Source organism: Peromyscus eremicus, chromosome 9 (assembly GCF_949786415.1).
Source record: "Peromyscus eremicus chromosome 9, PerEre_H2_v1, whole genome shotgun sequence".
Taxonomy (NCBI): domain Eukaryota; kingdom Metazoa; phylum Chordata; class Mammalia; order Rodentia; family Cricetidae; genus Peromyscus; species Peromyscus eremicus.
The window spans coordinates 45,169,271-45,185,622 of NC_081425.1; the positions used below are offsets into that span (position 1 = coordinate 45,169,271).

General features: G+C 36.0%; 1 protein-coding gene across 3 annotated transcripts in view; it reads right to left on the minus strand.

Annotated features, from left to right (window-relative positions):
• Window positions 1-16,352, minus strand: part of Ccdc122 (coiled-coil domain containing 122) — a 50,323-nt gene that overhangs the window by 15,183 nt on the left and 18,788 nt on the right. For 2 of the 3 annotated variants that reach the window (XM_059273303.1, XM_059273302.1), the window contains 2 exons: window positions 10,353-10,751; window positions 9,463-9,579 (listed from right to left, as the gene is read on the minus strand). In XM_059273303.1, coding sequence (XP_059129286.1) covers window positions 9,463-9,579; window positions 10,353-10,751 — 516 coding nt within the window. Of the gene's footprint in view, window positions 1-9,462; window positions 9,580-10,352; window positions 10,752-15,982; window positions 16,111-16,352 lie in introns of all 3 variants that reach the window. The other variant, XM_059273304.1, reaches the window with a different exon arrangement.

Consider the following 16,352-nt stretch of genomic DNA (forward strand, 5'->3'; position numbering starts at 1 on the left):
AGAAATGAAAAAGAACAGGAAAAGAGCTAAAAGGAGGTAAAGCATGAATGAGAAGGAAGGCATATGGGGTGAAGGCAGGGGAGGCAGAGACTGTAAGGAAAGAAATGCAGACGAGTGGGTGAAGAAAAGATGGAGAATTAGAAAGGCCTATTGTGATGAGATAAAAGCTAAAACACAGTGACTTAACAAAGTACAAAACGGCAAATAATTATAAAAATAAACAGTTAGGAAGAGAAACTAAACTACTAACTCATTAGGAAAAAAAGAAACAAAGACATGACAAAACATAACAAAAACAAAGAAACAAAACTGCTATAAAACCAAAACATACAAACTTATATACAAACCAAGCAAAAGCAAAGGGAAGGATAGTAACTTGCAAAAGAAGATTTGGGTCCAATTTTTTCACCCAGTGGGCTATGAGATTCCTCCCTCCCCTGTATTGTTATCAGTTTCCCAGTTACTGGGGAGACTTCCAGTGAGGTCAGCTGTTAGACTCATGAAGCCTATGTGGTCTTGCAGATAGGCACTTCTGTAATGTAAATTTCTTTCAACTAGAACTTCTTGGCTTTGGACCCACTAAGGTGGGGACAGGGATGGTGACTGCAGGTCTAGCATGAGCACCCATTGCCCACTAATGGCTGCTTGGGTGCCAGGGCTCATTTGTGGTGGTCATGTCAGGCTGTTTCCAGGGGCAGTAGTAAGTGAGAGTTTCAAGGCAGAAACTCACCTGTGGTACAAGTTCTGCGGGCTGTTTGCTAGCAGACGCACTTTCTAGGTTGGTTCAGAGGGAATCAGAGCCCACAGGGAGTATCCCAAACTGTGGCTCCTATGCAGCTGCACAGTTGCATTGCGTCAGCACAAGTTACCTGACTGTCATTAGGTGTTTAGGGATGAGTGCTGGGTATGGCAGGAGTTGCTAGTCTGAGCAGGATGGTGGTCCTGCTCAGCCTGTTTCACTTACTATAACCACCCACTGCTTGCTCAAAAGCAGTTTGAATCTGCCGTGTTATCTAGAAGTCCATCAATCAACTTCTAAGCAATTCAAGAAAAGTATTCCTTTACTCATCCATGTATTTTCCACTTCAAGTCATTTGCAAGATTATTCCTTTTCACATTAAGAATGTCATTCAGCATTTCTTAGTGAAAATATACCAGAAATAAGGTCTACCAGCTTTTGCTTATTTGGCAATTTCATTATTTCACCTTTACTTAAGAAAAAGTATGTCATAAAATACAAAATTTTTGATCAGTATTTTTTCATTTAACACTAATGATACTTTCTGTTGTTTATTAGCCACGAATGTTTCTGAGTTTTAGAAAACCATCTGTCACCATTCTAGTGCAGTTAATGTTGAGTTTGGTTCTAATTTCAGTTAAATCACTGGTAGATCATCTTAAACTTGTAAAAGTTAATACTTAGTAGAATGTCTATTTCTGTTTTGTCCTGGGGTTTAGGGCTTTAGCCAGCTTTTGTCTCAGTTATCATTATGGGTGTTAAGATTTGAATGTAAAAAATGTCCTCACAGGCTGATGTGTTTGAATATCTGTTCCTCAGCTCATGACATTGTTTTGAAAAGCTGTAGAACCTTTTGACCATGGGACCTACCTGATGGGCACAGGCTAGGAAGGGTATTCGTTAGAGAGTGGCCATCCTCCAGCAGGAGCTCTCTGCTTCCAGTCTGCAGATGAGGAGTGCCACCTGTGTGCTCCTACTGCCATGAACTCTGCTGTGTTTTCCCTGTCAAGGACTCTACCCTTTGAACTGTGAGGTAAGAAGAAATCCTCCCTCCTTTTAGTTCCTTCTATCTATTTGGACACAGTGGTCTTTACTACTAGCGTTCGGCAGTAGCAGAAGAAGGTAAATTCTCATATGAGCAGATACTGAAATCTCAGCTCCTTAACATTCTACCTGTTTCCAATTGAGGACCTTGAAATTTTATTCACACATCCAGTTTAAATTACAGACAAGGCTTTGAAAGGAACTAATATGAAAATCTTGTAAAGCCAAATTTAGTATTGACCCAAATAATATCATGAGGGAGTAAGTCTATAAAACAGTATAAAATTATTTTAAATGTAAGATATTTTGTTCATAATTATTAAGAGAAAGTATATTACTGAAAGAATTAATATTACTTAATTTTTAAGAGAATGTAACAGAGCCTGGATCTTATGATTCTCTAGTACTAATTCCTGGTACAAAAAGATATGTGTAGTACAGTGTTCACCCCAACAGTACTTTTAATAATGAAACTGGTTAAATATTCACTAGATGTAGCAGGGTGATAGAAACTAAGGTGTAGAAATATTGTTGGATGTTTTATAGCAATTAAAAAATTAAGGTGGGCTAATATATATTAAAATGGAAAATGTGTTAAGATAGATATGAATAAGTAAATTGGTTGCCAAATTATATGTGCAGTACATATAATTACAATATATATAATATAATATAATATAATATAATATAATATAATATAATATAATATAATATAATATAATATACCCATGTCTTGTTGTGAGTGTGTGTTTGTGTGTAAACCATGAGTAAGAGGTGAAAACAATGGGAAAGAGTAATGTAATAGGAGGTAGTTTCAAAGGAATGATAGAGTGTTCTCTCTACTATTTTACATTTTCATTAAGGAAAGTATATTCCATTTTAAATATGACTGGGAGAAAGAGTTCAACAGATCAGGGATCATATTTTGTTCTGTTTCATTAGATGTTTAATCTTATACAAATTATTAAGCTTATAAAATTATGTCATAGATTATTATTAAGATTAATTATATATCTTATATAAAGTTTTTTGGAAAATACAGGAACTGGAAAATAATAATAAACCAATTAATACTCAACCTTTGTTTTTGCATTTTCTCTAGATTACTAAATTCTTACCATGTTATCATGCTATCTACTTGAATACTATTTTTAAAGATTTATTTTATTGTCTTTAAGTGTGTGTGTGTGTGTGTGTGTGTGTGTGTGTGTGTGTGTGTGTGTGTTTCTGTGTATGTGCATGTGAGGGCACATGAGTTCAGGTGCCTACAAGGACAGAGGCATCACATCCTCCAGATCGGAAAGCAACAGGCAGTTGAGAGCTGATGTGGGTGCTGGGGATGAAACTTGGGTCTTCCATAAAAGCAGTCAGTGCTGTTAACCATTCAGCTATCTCCCTGGTCCTACTTGAATAATTCTTATACTGCCTTTAGCTCCCCTTTTCTCCTTTTCTTCTTTGGAGTTTTCATATGGATTGACTGGCTCCTGGCTCTGTAATCATTTCTATTCTTAACATCAATAAATGGATGTATTTGTCAGTTGTATAGATGAGTGTCATGTGGTACTGACTCAAACACTCTTTGTAGTGGCTCTGAAGTGCACTAATTTTCCCTACCCTTTAAAATGTTAAGGCCAGACTGTACAAAATTTAGGCAACAGTAAATCATCAGTGCTTTACAGAATGTCTGTTATTACAAAATACTGCTTGCAACACTCATCAATTGCTAAATCATCTTAAACTGCTCCAGTTTTTTCTTTATTTTGGCAAATAACACTTGTTATGCTTTAAGCTAAAAAAAAAATCATACTGTTGCTAAGTGCTTTATATTTGAAGCTTTGTGTTCATGCTCTCTCAGTTTTTCTTGGTGACTCATATTTTATTATTGCCTCCATCTTCTAAAAATATAAAGATAAAAATAGGAAAGAAAGACGTTTAGGGATAAATATTTAGAAATGTCTTTTTTTCCCATTTCACATATGACCTAGAAATACTGAAAACATTATTTTGCAGATAAAGATTGAAATTCAAGACCGTTTCTATTTTTTGAACAACAAATGTAAAGGATAGGAATACAGACTCTAAAATATGCAATGCATAAATGTTTGAAAACATTAAAGATTAGAACAAACAATGGTATAGTTAAGGAAAAAAAATTACCTATGAACTGTCCCAGAGCTGTGGATAACAAAACTCAGGAAGGATAGAAAATAGTACTCACAGGAAGAAATAACTAGTAAAGCCTCCCAGTACTGGAATTCAACCTTCTTAAAAAAATTTGGTTATTTTCAGAACAACAATGATTAGTTAATAACAATTAGTAAGAACAACTGTTTTCAAAAATGTATTTGTTTTTCATTTTAATAATTATTGTGTAAAATTTTAACTTAAATTTATGAATATGACATTGTGACAAAGTTGAGGATTACTTTTTAATATATTAGAAGCAATAAAACTACAACTGAAAAGCTCAAAATACAGCTAGCCCTATTAAGCTTAATAGTCATTAAATTTCAGAGCAAGAAACTTTATGATGAAAAAATTTAAAAATGGAAGATGTTAGGGTTAATTCCTCAAAATCTAGCATTAATGGCCTCTTATTCTTTAGCATTTAAAGTACCAATTTTCCATACTGTTTCTAGCAAAATAGAAATGTCTTCATTTGCTGGTTCTTTCTTTGTGACTAAGAACCCTAAATATCGAACATAAAACAAATATCAGAAGCCTCTGAAAAACTGGAGAGAAGAAAGAAATACAGGTAGAGAATTCAGGCCCTAGGAATGACATGCATTTCCATTTCTCTTACATACTCCAGAGAGGGTTCTTGAGAAGACAGCCATCAGAAGTGTCGATAAATACTCGAAGGGAAAAGTCTCCAGGGAAACCGCCTCTTTCCAGACAGATAATGAAGAAAATGGCAGCCTCCCAAGACCGAACACTCTCAGATAGTAACTCTTCTCCTCAAAATGAATACCACAAAAAAAGATGTGGCTCTCCACCACCCACACATGAGGAGTCACTAAAACAATCCCATAGTATATCATTGCTAGTAATATTGAAGTTCTCCAATCCACCTGCTGAGTGGCTTCAGTGGGCTAACTGGGCAGTCCTGAGTTGTATTGCCTTCTAAGTAATAACAAGCTAAGTCTTTTGGAATCAGTGGAGCCCATGAAGACACTACTCTCATCAAGTTGTAGTAAAAGCAGAGGAAGCTTAGTAAAGCCTGGGCCTTCCATAAAAGCAGTAAGTGCTGTTAACCATTCAGCTATCTCCCTAGACCAGTACTCAGGGCCAACACAGCAATGTATAATTAGAGCAGAGGGTGTGTGTGGAATGGTAAGGCACCTGTCAAGTGCAGGACAAGGTGTTAGCAGCAGAGGTCTGGAGGGCCAGCCAGAACACCCACACCTGGTTCACAGTGAAAAGAAACTCTTCACTCTCCAATGGGTGTCGACAGAGACTACCAGGAAGATGTGAACTTAAGCTGCTGCCTGGAAGTGATTATGATCTAGGTCTTAAAAGCTATTAGGCCACACATGCAGGTATCAATAGAAAACTAGTTATCATACCAAGAACTGAGATCTCAAACTCAGTAAGAAATGACCTTCACCATTCACCAACACCTCTGTAACCACATCACAGTTATCTGATGAGCAGTTCAAAGCAGTCACGATACACATGCAACAGAAAGTCACAAACATAAGAAGATGAAGAAATACTTTGCAAAGGATTTAAACAGAAAATTTAAGAAATCAAGTGGAAATTCAAAGACCAAAAGATTAAATCTTAAGTGAAAAATTCAGTGGATCTCAATAACTGGAGAGAAAAATGGAAAAAAAAAATAAGTAATCAAGAAGAAAAACACTAGAAATCACTCAGTTTGAGCAGGAGATAAAAATTAAATTAACAAAAGGGTGATGGAACTGTCTAAAATTAACTTTGGTGATGATCACACCAGGCAGAAAGTATACTAAAATTCTTTGGATTTGATGCTTTAAATGCTAAATTATAGTATTACATGTAGTGATTTATCAATAAAGTTTTTTTAAAAATTCCAATTTCATGGAGAAAGAAACAAAAAAGCACTTTCTAAACATGTACGGGAAGTTCAATGTCTTGATTAAGAGACAGTTCTGAGATTAGCTTGATCTGTTTGGGAGGCATCCAGGCAGTGGGACAGGGACCTGTCCTCAGTGCATGAGCTGGCTGTTTGGAACCTGGGGCTTATACAGGGACACTTGGCTCAGCCTGGGAGGAGGGGACTGGACCTGCCTGGACTGAATCTACCAGGTTGAACTCAATCCCCAGGGGAGTCTTTGCCCTGGAGGATATGGGAATGGGGGGTGGGCTGGGGGGAAGGCGGGGGGGGGGGGGGGGCCCGCGGGAGTGGGGAGAACAAGGGAATCCGTGGCTGATATGTAAAATTAAATTAAATTATAAAATTTAAAAAAAGAGAGACGGTTCTGATGTGTGCAGATATTAATCAAAATTAATTAAGCCAAGCATTTAAAATGTAAGTACTTTCTCTTTAACAATGGCACCTAAGAACATGTTATTATAAGAACTTACTACATAATATCAAATTTCTTAACAAGATGTTTTCAGCAATTTGCAGTCATATAAAGGATGTATTAAAATTAAGGTGCTTTTCATCTTTCCAACTATAAATATTGATAATTTTGTAGCTAAATAAACCCCATTACAGCTTTAATTATCAATATTTTATTGTTAAATGGTACTAGAAAACTGGATAGTCACCTTCAGAAGAATGAAATTAGACCCATATCTCTCATCCTGCACAAAAATCAATTCAAACTTGGTCAAAGACCTTAATTTAAAATAGAGAATGCTGAACTTGCTAAAGGAAAACACGGAGAATACATTTCACTTCAAGAAGTACATATAGACAAGAGCTTTCTGACTAGGACCCCAATATCAGTAGAAATATTCAGAAAGATTAACGAATGGTACAACATGAAATTTAAAAAAGTTTTACACAGCAAACTCAATGGATAGCTTCAGAATGGGTGAAAATTTTTGCTATCCTATCCTGCCAACAGAGGACTGATGTCTACAAAACATAAACTGTAAAAATGAAATTCCAAAAATAAAATGTGCCATCAACAAGTGAGCTAATGAACCATTTTTAAAAGAAGAAAGGCAAATGGCAGTAAGTATTTTTAAGATGTTTAGTATCTTTAGCCATCATGGAAATGCAAATTGAAACTACTCTGAGATTCTGTATCACCCCAGTTAAACGGTATCAAGAAAAGAAACAAATACTAGACAGGATGTGGGAAGAGGAGGAGCCCTTGTTCATTGCTGGTAGGAAAGTGACTTAGTACCGTGACCATGGAGACCAGTGTGGATGCTTCTCAAAGTGTTAAAAATAGAACTTCCACATGGCCAAGATATACCACCCCTGGGCATATGCCCAAGGGCTCATCCTATTACAGAGATTCTTCCACAGCCATGTTTATCACTACTCTCTTTTATAATAACAAAGAAATAGATGTCTGAGAACCTATGAATGGATAGTGTAAATGTAGTATGTACATACAATAGAATTTTATTAAGTTAAAAAGAAAAGTGAAATTATGAAATTTATGTGAAAATGTAAAGAACTGGAAAACATTATAGTAAGTGATATAATCCAGGCTCCAAACGACAAAGACCAGACTTTATCTCTCATATGTAGATCCTCGCCTCTAACTGCTGATTATGTGTCTCATGTTGGGGCAAATGTAAGTAAAAGGCAGGAAATCAGAGCCTGGAGAAAAGAGCCCTGAATGGAGGGCATGGAAGACAAGAGCCCAAAGTGAAAGGGAACACTGGGGATGAAGGGTACAGAGAAGAAGAGGGTGGGGGAGGGGAGAGGACGAGAAAGAATAACAACCACAATGAAGTGCATATGCAAATCTCACTGGAAACCTAATTTGTAGGACAATTTAAAAATAAAAATGCCATATTGTTCAAAAAGAAAATGCAGAAAAATTGTTAAAGTGATTTTTCATTTTTTGTTTGCTGATTTGTTGTTTAGATCCACACGCTTAACTAATTATTTCTATGTCATTGGGTTTCTGTTTTGTTGACATGTCCTTGACTTTTTCTCTTCTTTCATATGTCTTACAAATCTTTCTAAGAGCTGAGTCTGTCCTCTCTAGTGTTAGGGAAGTAAAATTATTTAACCATAGAGTTTGTGAAGGTATTTTTGTCTTTAAAAATGTTTATTTAATACAGAGTTAAATTTTCTCTTACATTTCTTGAATGCTCTTATGAGTATAAGCATAGGTAGTATAAGATGGAAATTCAACTTAGCATTCTCTATATAGTTGAACCGATGTTGTCGCATTTATTTGTGTGGGGGTGGGGGAGTGGGTATGGTGTAATGTTGTGTGCTGTGATGCATGTGTGTGTGGGTGAGTGCATGCCACAATGGCCCACATGTGGAGGTCAGAGGATAAGCTGCACCAGCATGGTCTGTCTGTCCTTCCTTCACGGGCTGGTATTCAGGTTGTCAGTCTTGGCAGCAAGCACACTCACCTGCTGCACCACCATCCCACTGGCACGGTTTAGCTCATTCCGTTTATGTCAGTCACGCACAGGAACGACTTTTAGAGCTCTTCTCTGTCTCATTAATCGTTTTTCTACTTTCACACCATGTATAGACTACCTTACAACATTTTAATAAATTGATGTGTAAAAGAACACAATTATAAATGAAATGCTTAATCTAATTTGAATTCCTACTGATCTATAAGATAAAATCATGGTGGGTTTTTTTTTAACTGAAAATACGTATAGGAAAGGCTTTTCATGTTAAAATTATTTAGGTGTTTTCATATCATGTCAAATTATTGTGTTGAAGGTAAAAATTATTTTTCATTTGCTATTAACAGCACATTCTTTTCCATACTTGTTCTCCATTCACACAAATGACAAATGTCTAGGGTGGCACTGCATGTTAAGAAATTAGTTTCTCTTTCATTTTCCTTATTTATTTGCTTTGGTTTGGAGACAGAGTCTCACTCTAAAGCCAGGACTGGACTCTAATTTATGGCAATCCATCTGCCTTAGTATCCTAAATGCTGGGCTGATGGGCAAGAACCACAGTACCTGCCTTCATTTTCATTTTGTATAGATATTCGTTGTTTTTAAACTTGACTCTTGAGAGTTGTAAATATGAAATCAAGAAGTTTAGAGCAACAATGCTTTCTACGGCTCTTTGCTCTCTTTTCAAGATTCCAATATCTAGAATGGTCATCCTTTTTGACCATCTAAGCCTTTGCTTTGTAGCCATTAATTAGGTACTAAGTGGTTGGCAGAATGAGACCTGGACAAATTCCAGAGAATTCTAAACCAGATATCATTTTTTTTTTGACATGGTATTACTTTGTAGACCAAACTGGTTCAAACTCTACCCTTCCAAGTGCTAGGATTATAGGCATGTGTCATACCTGGTGTAGACCATATTTGATGTGACTACTTGCTTTGTTTGAATACGTTCACAGACTTGAAAGAAGTGTTATCTCTTGTTATATTTTAATAGCTTATGTTTAGTCAAGTTCTTTCTTGTTCTCTGGCTGTTTTGAAAATCAAAAGTAAGTTATAGAAATACAAATATAGCATAAGTTTAAGACACAGTCTCATGAAATATTTAAATATAAATAGTTAAGACTCACCTCTATTTCTTTTCTTAGTCTTTCATGCGTCTTTTTCTCTTCTTCAATAAAATATGTTTTCTCAATGATTGAATCTTTTACTGTCATAATTTTATTCGTTAGCTTTGAAATGTCTTCCTGGATATTTGTAAAATTTAAAATATACAAGTCAAAAACCCAATGGTCAAAATAAATCCAAAACTTTCAGTGTTTTCATAATTTATGAAAACTAGCCTAATCAAAATTTAAATTTAGAAAACAGGATTAAAACATTACTTCTATAGCCATACAAAATAACCATTATTTACACAAAGCAAACCTGGATTTGAAAACAAAATAAGACACAAAGGAAAGTAGTGGTTGTGTTGATGATTCCCTGGCAACAGTGCAAAGGGTACTTTTGCATTCTCCAGCAAGGAGTGGTAGATATTTTAAGTCTGTATCCTCTATGGTTTTCAAAGATTAGTAGGAGGAATACAAAGATGCCCACTGTGCAATTATGAATTCCACTGGCTTGCATAACAGCATTAATCACATGAATTTATTCAGTCTAGTTATCAAAACAGAGGGTGAACATTTTTCATGAATTACACTTTCTGCAGTAAATGGATTAATTGTTCACTGTGATTTTGACCATAAATACACATAAATATGTGACTACACACACACACACACACACACACACACACACACACACAGCCACAGATAATCTATATCTCCTTTAAGCATCTGCACATTGGGAAATTGTTATTTAACTTATATATCTGATTGCTATATGTACTTACTTAAGTTTTAAAAATTGTGAAAACTGTTTCTAAATGTAGAACTATAGGTATTGGATTAATTTAATTATTATTTGCTATCTATACTTACAAACAACAGAGAAGAGTTTGATAAGTAACACTTCAAACCTGTATTTGTGTTGCATATCTTCCTTGTGGATTTTGGAGATCTTCCCTAAGATCTTCTTTCATTGTCTTTAAGTTTTTGATGAGCTCTCGTTTTTCATAGAGTTCAGTCATAAATGAGCATTTGCTTTCTGTCTCTACTAAACTATCTTTATAGGCTTTTATTTTTGCATAATATGCATTATATTTTATCATTTGTTCCTCAAATTGTTCTTGGGCTGTTTCTGTATCAAATTTCAGCTTTACACTTTCCGAATATAAGGACTCAATTTGAGCTTCCAAGAGTCCACAATGAAGTCTGGAATTCTCCATGGCAGCATCTTGTTGGTGCATTTGCTTCTCTGTCTCTTTAGCTTCTGCAGCAATAGCTGCTATTTGTTTTTCAAGATCATGAAGTTCAATCTGTAATATATTTCATAAATATCATTAATGATTAATTCATTGTATTCAGCAGAGAGGAAAGTCATTATTTTAACTCATAATGCACATAAGAAGTCACAATATAAAAAATACATTTATAAGATATAGGAAAAATGATTCATAATAGGAGACACGCAATAGCATAATATGCACTTATTTTAGAATCACAGAAGGGTCCCACAGTTGTATATCTCTTACTTGCTCATCTAATTCTCAGGTATTAAAGTTATATCATTTACCATCTTATGCATAAAGGAGATAATTGGTCATTTTAAAAACTGTGTTTATAGATACCAGAAGTATTCTTTCAAATAAGACAGTATGGTAAAATTTATATAGCCCAGAGTTAAGTAACCTAAAGACTAGGTTCCAGTACTTTTACTGCTTTTTACCAATCTCTATGACCACACATAAGCTTAATTACTCCATCCAAATCTCACTTTCTTCACTTGTAAAATAAATGTAAAGGATCTATTTTGCTTTCCTGGGGCATCAGTCATTGTTTACTCACACATCCTTGTTAAAATCTAGTTTTCATATCACCAGTTTTCTTTGGATCTCCTCAGTCATTTCTTACTACTTCTCAGTTTCAACAACTCCTTCAAATATAGGGCTTCCTCAGTGTTCAGTCATCATATTTCTTCTTGTCATTCTATATGTATGGACTGAGTAATTATATAAATAGTTCCATCTTTTCTATTTTCTTCTGATGGTTCACAGACTATGTGTGGCTACTCAGTTCTATACCCAACTACCACGGGTCACTTCAAATTCACGGGTCACTTCAAATTCACAGGTCACTTCAAATTCGTGGGTCACTTCGAATTCATCATGTTCTACCTCAAATTCATCATGTCCCCAAATCAGACTTTCCTTCCTCCCTTCCTAATCTATTTTTATTTGTATCAGTTATCAATTGCCGTAGCACAAAACCTCAGTGACATACAATACAGTGTTATTTATCATGGACATGCCTGGGAGAAGCTGGTGTTGCCAGGTGATGCATATGGTTGAGAGCAGGGAGCTGATTTTGGTCAGGTTTGCTCCTATGTGTGGGGGTTGCTGTACTTCTCTGTTAAGTGGCTTTTAGGGGAAACACACTTTTAAGTCTCCTTAAACACAGGATATGTATTCACTGAGTTACTTCTCTTGGTTTTTCTGAAAAGGGAAAACTAAATTGTCCCACATGAAACTAAGCACACTTCTGCTGCTGGCTACCTGTGTAAAAAGCAAAGGAGGGCATTTGTTGTCTGCTTCCTTTTTAACTTTCTTTTTATTTATTCGTTGTCTCTTTCACATCATGCCTCCTAATCCTACCCACCTTTCTCCTCCTGCCCCAAATAAAACAAAATATAATTTAAGAGAAGAAAGGTTTAAAAAAAAAAAGGAGAAAGGGAAAAAACTCATTATGGAAGCTCCAGTGTGACACAGTGAATCATTCAGTAAACCTCTTTACCCATACATTTTTACATGCAGGCATTCATCACAAAGAATCATTGGTCTGGTTCAAGGCCCCTGGTCTCTGCTACACCATGGATGTGGGCCCTCACTGGGATGCTTCCTGGACATCCTGTTGTTGCCCTGTCATGGAGATCTTGCAGCCATGGGTCCAGAGGACCGACCCCAGCCCCCCTCCCCCATGCTCCAGCAGATCACAAATAGGGTGGATGTTGTGGTGGGCCAACACACAACCCTGGTTCTGGGCCTGGGTAGTTGCAGGGTTGGTCAGCCCGCTGGCTCTCCCACACTGCCAACAGGGTCAGTTCTACTGTCCTGCCCAGGTGAGAGGCAGGGTCCACTTTCCCAAGTGCTGCAGCTAAGAAAGCAGGCAATCATAAGTACAGCTAGAAGATGGAGGGCTGGGAATACCTACATGTTGGTGGTAGAAATGTAGTTAAGTCCAGCCACTCACTATCAGAATCAGTGTGAGTACTCCTCAAAATGTAAAACAGAACTGCTAGGTGATTCTGCTATGACACTCGTTGGTTTATACAGAAAAAAAATAAGGGTCAACATACAATAGGGGGAAAGGTAAAGGAGATGGAAGGAAGGCAAAGCAGAGATGAGTTGCTAACACCCTCAACAGTTATTATTATCACTATCGTACAAATGATAAAACTGAAGTTTGGAGATGTTAAATAGGAAAGGAGACAGACTCTGGAATCCTGACTTTGAACCTAGGAATGCTTGATCCTGGGCTGTGTAATTTATTTTGTCTGCTAGATCAATAAGTATATGAGGCATGTCTTTTTAAAAATGTAAGTAGATCTAAAATTTAGTAAATGCAAATGGGAGTTGGTAAAAATATTATATCTAGCAAAGCCTTTTCCAAACTGAGAGAGAAATATATTTCAAAACAAGCACAAACCAAGGGAAATCATGACCACTAGCCCATTACTCCAGAAAATATTTGAAGGGATACTATATAAAGAAAAGGAGACAGTCTTAATAAAAAGAACACAGGGAAGAATAAATTTCAGAAGAGGATGGATAACAAAGGAATCCATCAAATGCAATTCAATAAACTAGTAGCACCCTGATACTAATATGAGGGATAGTACAGAACAATTATCCAACCAACCAGAAAAATAACCAACAAAATTATGGCAATTAGTAAACATCTGTCTATAATAACCTTAAGTGTAAATGACTCCAATTCACCAGTAAAAGGACATGGGCTATCTGATTTAAAAAAAAAAAAACTAGATCCAACTTTCTGTTATCTCCAGAAAAATACTTTACCGGCAAGGATACTCACAGGCTGAGAGTCAGAAAACGATAATCTACCCAGCAAACAGAAACTGAAAACAAGTTGGCATATCTATTCTAGTATCCAATAAAGTAGATTTTGAGCCAAATTTATTGTACATATGCATACATGAAACATTGAGGCTGCTATAATGGGCATAAAATGTCAGCTAGGTCCTGCTACAGGAGGAGTGAGTGATTTCAATCTCTCTATATATAGCTCATTCAAACTAAAAAGTAGCACAGTTAAAGTTAAATTACATCAAAAATCAAGCAGACTTAACAGGTATATAGAAAATAGTCCACCCTAGAGAAAATGAACACACATTCTTCTTAGCAGGCCACTGAACCTTCTGTGAAATAGCCCACATTCCAGGACACAAATTAAGTCTTACCAAACACAAAAGAATCAAAATAAGTTCTTGTATCTTATCAGATTATAGTGAAACAAAACTAAAAATCAATTAAAAAATACAGAAATATATGGAGATTAAACTGTACATGTTGGAATGATGAGTGAGTCACTGGAGAAACTAGAGAAGAAATGAAAAGTTCCTTGAATTGAATTGTGGTGGTTTGAATAATAAAGGTCCCCCTAAGCTAGGGTATTTGCACACTTGGTACTCCTTTCAGAGGTCCTAGGGGAGGTAGTACAACCTTCCTAGAGGGCAGGCTTGGAAACTTAAAGTGTCTTCCCACTTGCAGTTCACTCTCTGCTTCTAGTTATAGTTGAAGATGAGATTGCTCAGCTTCCTGTTCTACTTTCCTGCTGCCATTCTTCATAGTTATTGTGGACTCTCCCTTTAGAACTATAATCCAAAATAAACTCTTCCTTCTCTAAGTTGCCTCTGGACCTGATGTTTTATTACAGGAAAAGAAAAGTAACTAGTGCAGAAGTGAAAATGAATGCACAGCTTACTAGAGCCTTGGGATACAGCTAAGGCAGTTCTAAGAGGAATGTTTATAATGAATGTTTACATGAAACAATTTAAAATAGCTGGAATAAATAACCTAATGATGTACCTCAATGTCCTTGAAAACCAAGAACAATCTAACTTAAAAGCAGCAGATGGAAGGAAAGAATAAAGATCATAGCATAAACTAGTCATTTGTAAGTAGTTTAAAAGAAACTTACAAAATTGGCTCTTTGAAAAAATAAACAAGCCGGGCGGTGGTGGTGCACGCCTTTAATCCCAGCACTCGGGAGGCAGAGCCAGGTGGATCTCTGTGAGTTCGAGGCCAGCCTGGGCTACCAAGTGAGTCCCAGGAAAGGCGCAAAGCTACACAGAGAAACCCTGTCTCGAAAAAAAAAAAAAAGAAAAGAAAAAATAAACAATATTAACAAATTCTTAGCCAAACTAACCAAAAGAAAATGCTACGAGCTAGCAAGATGGCCCAGTAAGTAAAGGTGCTTGCTTCCAAGCCTGACAACTCGAGTTTGATCCTCCGAGAGTGAATGAGAGAATGACCCCCCTAAGTTGTCCTCAGACCTCCACAGTGGCACACCAATATAGGGACACACACTCACACAAATAAATAAATAAATGGGGAAAAATGAGAGATGACACAGGTTAACAAAATTAGAAATAAAAAAAGATAAATTACTACATATAGAAATAAAATACAGGTTATCATTAAGGAGTACTTTGAAACTCATATTCCAAGAAATTAGAAAATTTAGAAGAAATGGTTAAATTCCTAGATATAGATGACTTGCCAAAATTAAATAAAATATAAAAAACTTAAACAGATCCATAATCACCACTGAGATTAAGCCAGAAATTGAAAAAAAGACTTTCAAACAATGAAAACTCCAGGTCTAAATACATTCAATGTCAAATTCTACAAGCCTTTAAGAGCTATTACTTAAGGCTCTTCAAGCTCTTCCATAAAATAAAAAGGGAAAGAACATTACCAAACACCTTCAATAAAGCCAGCATCATCATGATATCAATAGCAGATTGGAACTGAGAACAGAAGGAAGAAAGAAAACTGTAGACCAAGATCACTGATGAATATAGGTACAAAAACTCTCAATAAAGTTCTATCAAACTGGATTCAAGAATACATTAAGATCATGTGTGTTGATCAAGTTGGTTCCATTCCAAGGATGTAAGATTGGTACAATACATGTACACTGGGAAGAGTAACTCAGCACATGAGTAGACTTGAAAGAAACCACAAGATCACAACAGTGAATGTACAAAAGTCTATTGTTAAAGTTTAATAAATATTGACAAAAATTTATAAAAAAAAATCCTGAAGAAATTAGTAGTAGCAGGTACATACATCAACATAGTAAAGGCTATATTTGATAAACATATAATCAACATTATATTAATAAAGGAAAAACTGAAGGTTTTTGTTCTAAAATTTTGATCAAGGGTACCTACTCTTTCCATTCTTTAAAATTCTTTTCAATTTTAAAATAGTTTATTTTTAATTATGCATAGATATATATGTACCTTTGTGTAAATTTTTGCACATGTGTACATTATCCACAGAGGCCAGAAGAAGTTATGGATCCCCTGGAGCTGGAAGTACAAGCAGTTGAGCTACCTGACATGGGAGCTGGGAACTGCACTTTGGTCCTCTGTGAGAGCAGTATGCATAATAAGACAAGAGAAAGGGATAAAATGAGACAAACTAGAAAGGCAGAAGTCAGATTATCCTTATTTGTAGATAACATAATCCAATGCACCCAAAAGACCCTAAATATTCTACCAGAATCCTGTTAGAGATGATAAATACTTCCAGCAAAATAGCAAGGCAAAAAAAATCACTACACCACCGGGCGGTGGTGGTGCACGCCTTTAATCCCAGCACTCGGGAGAC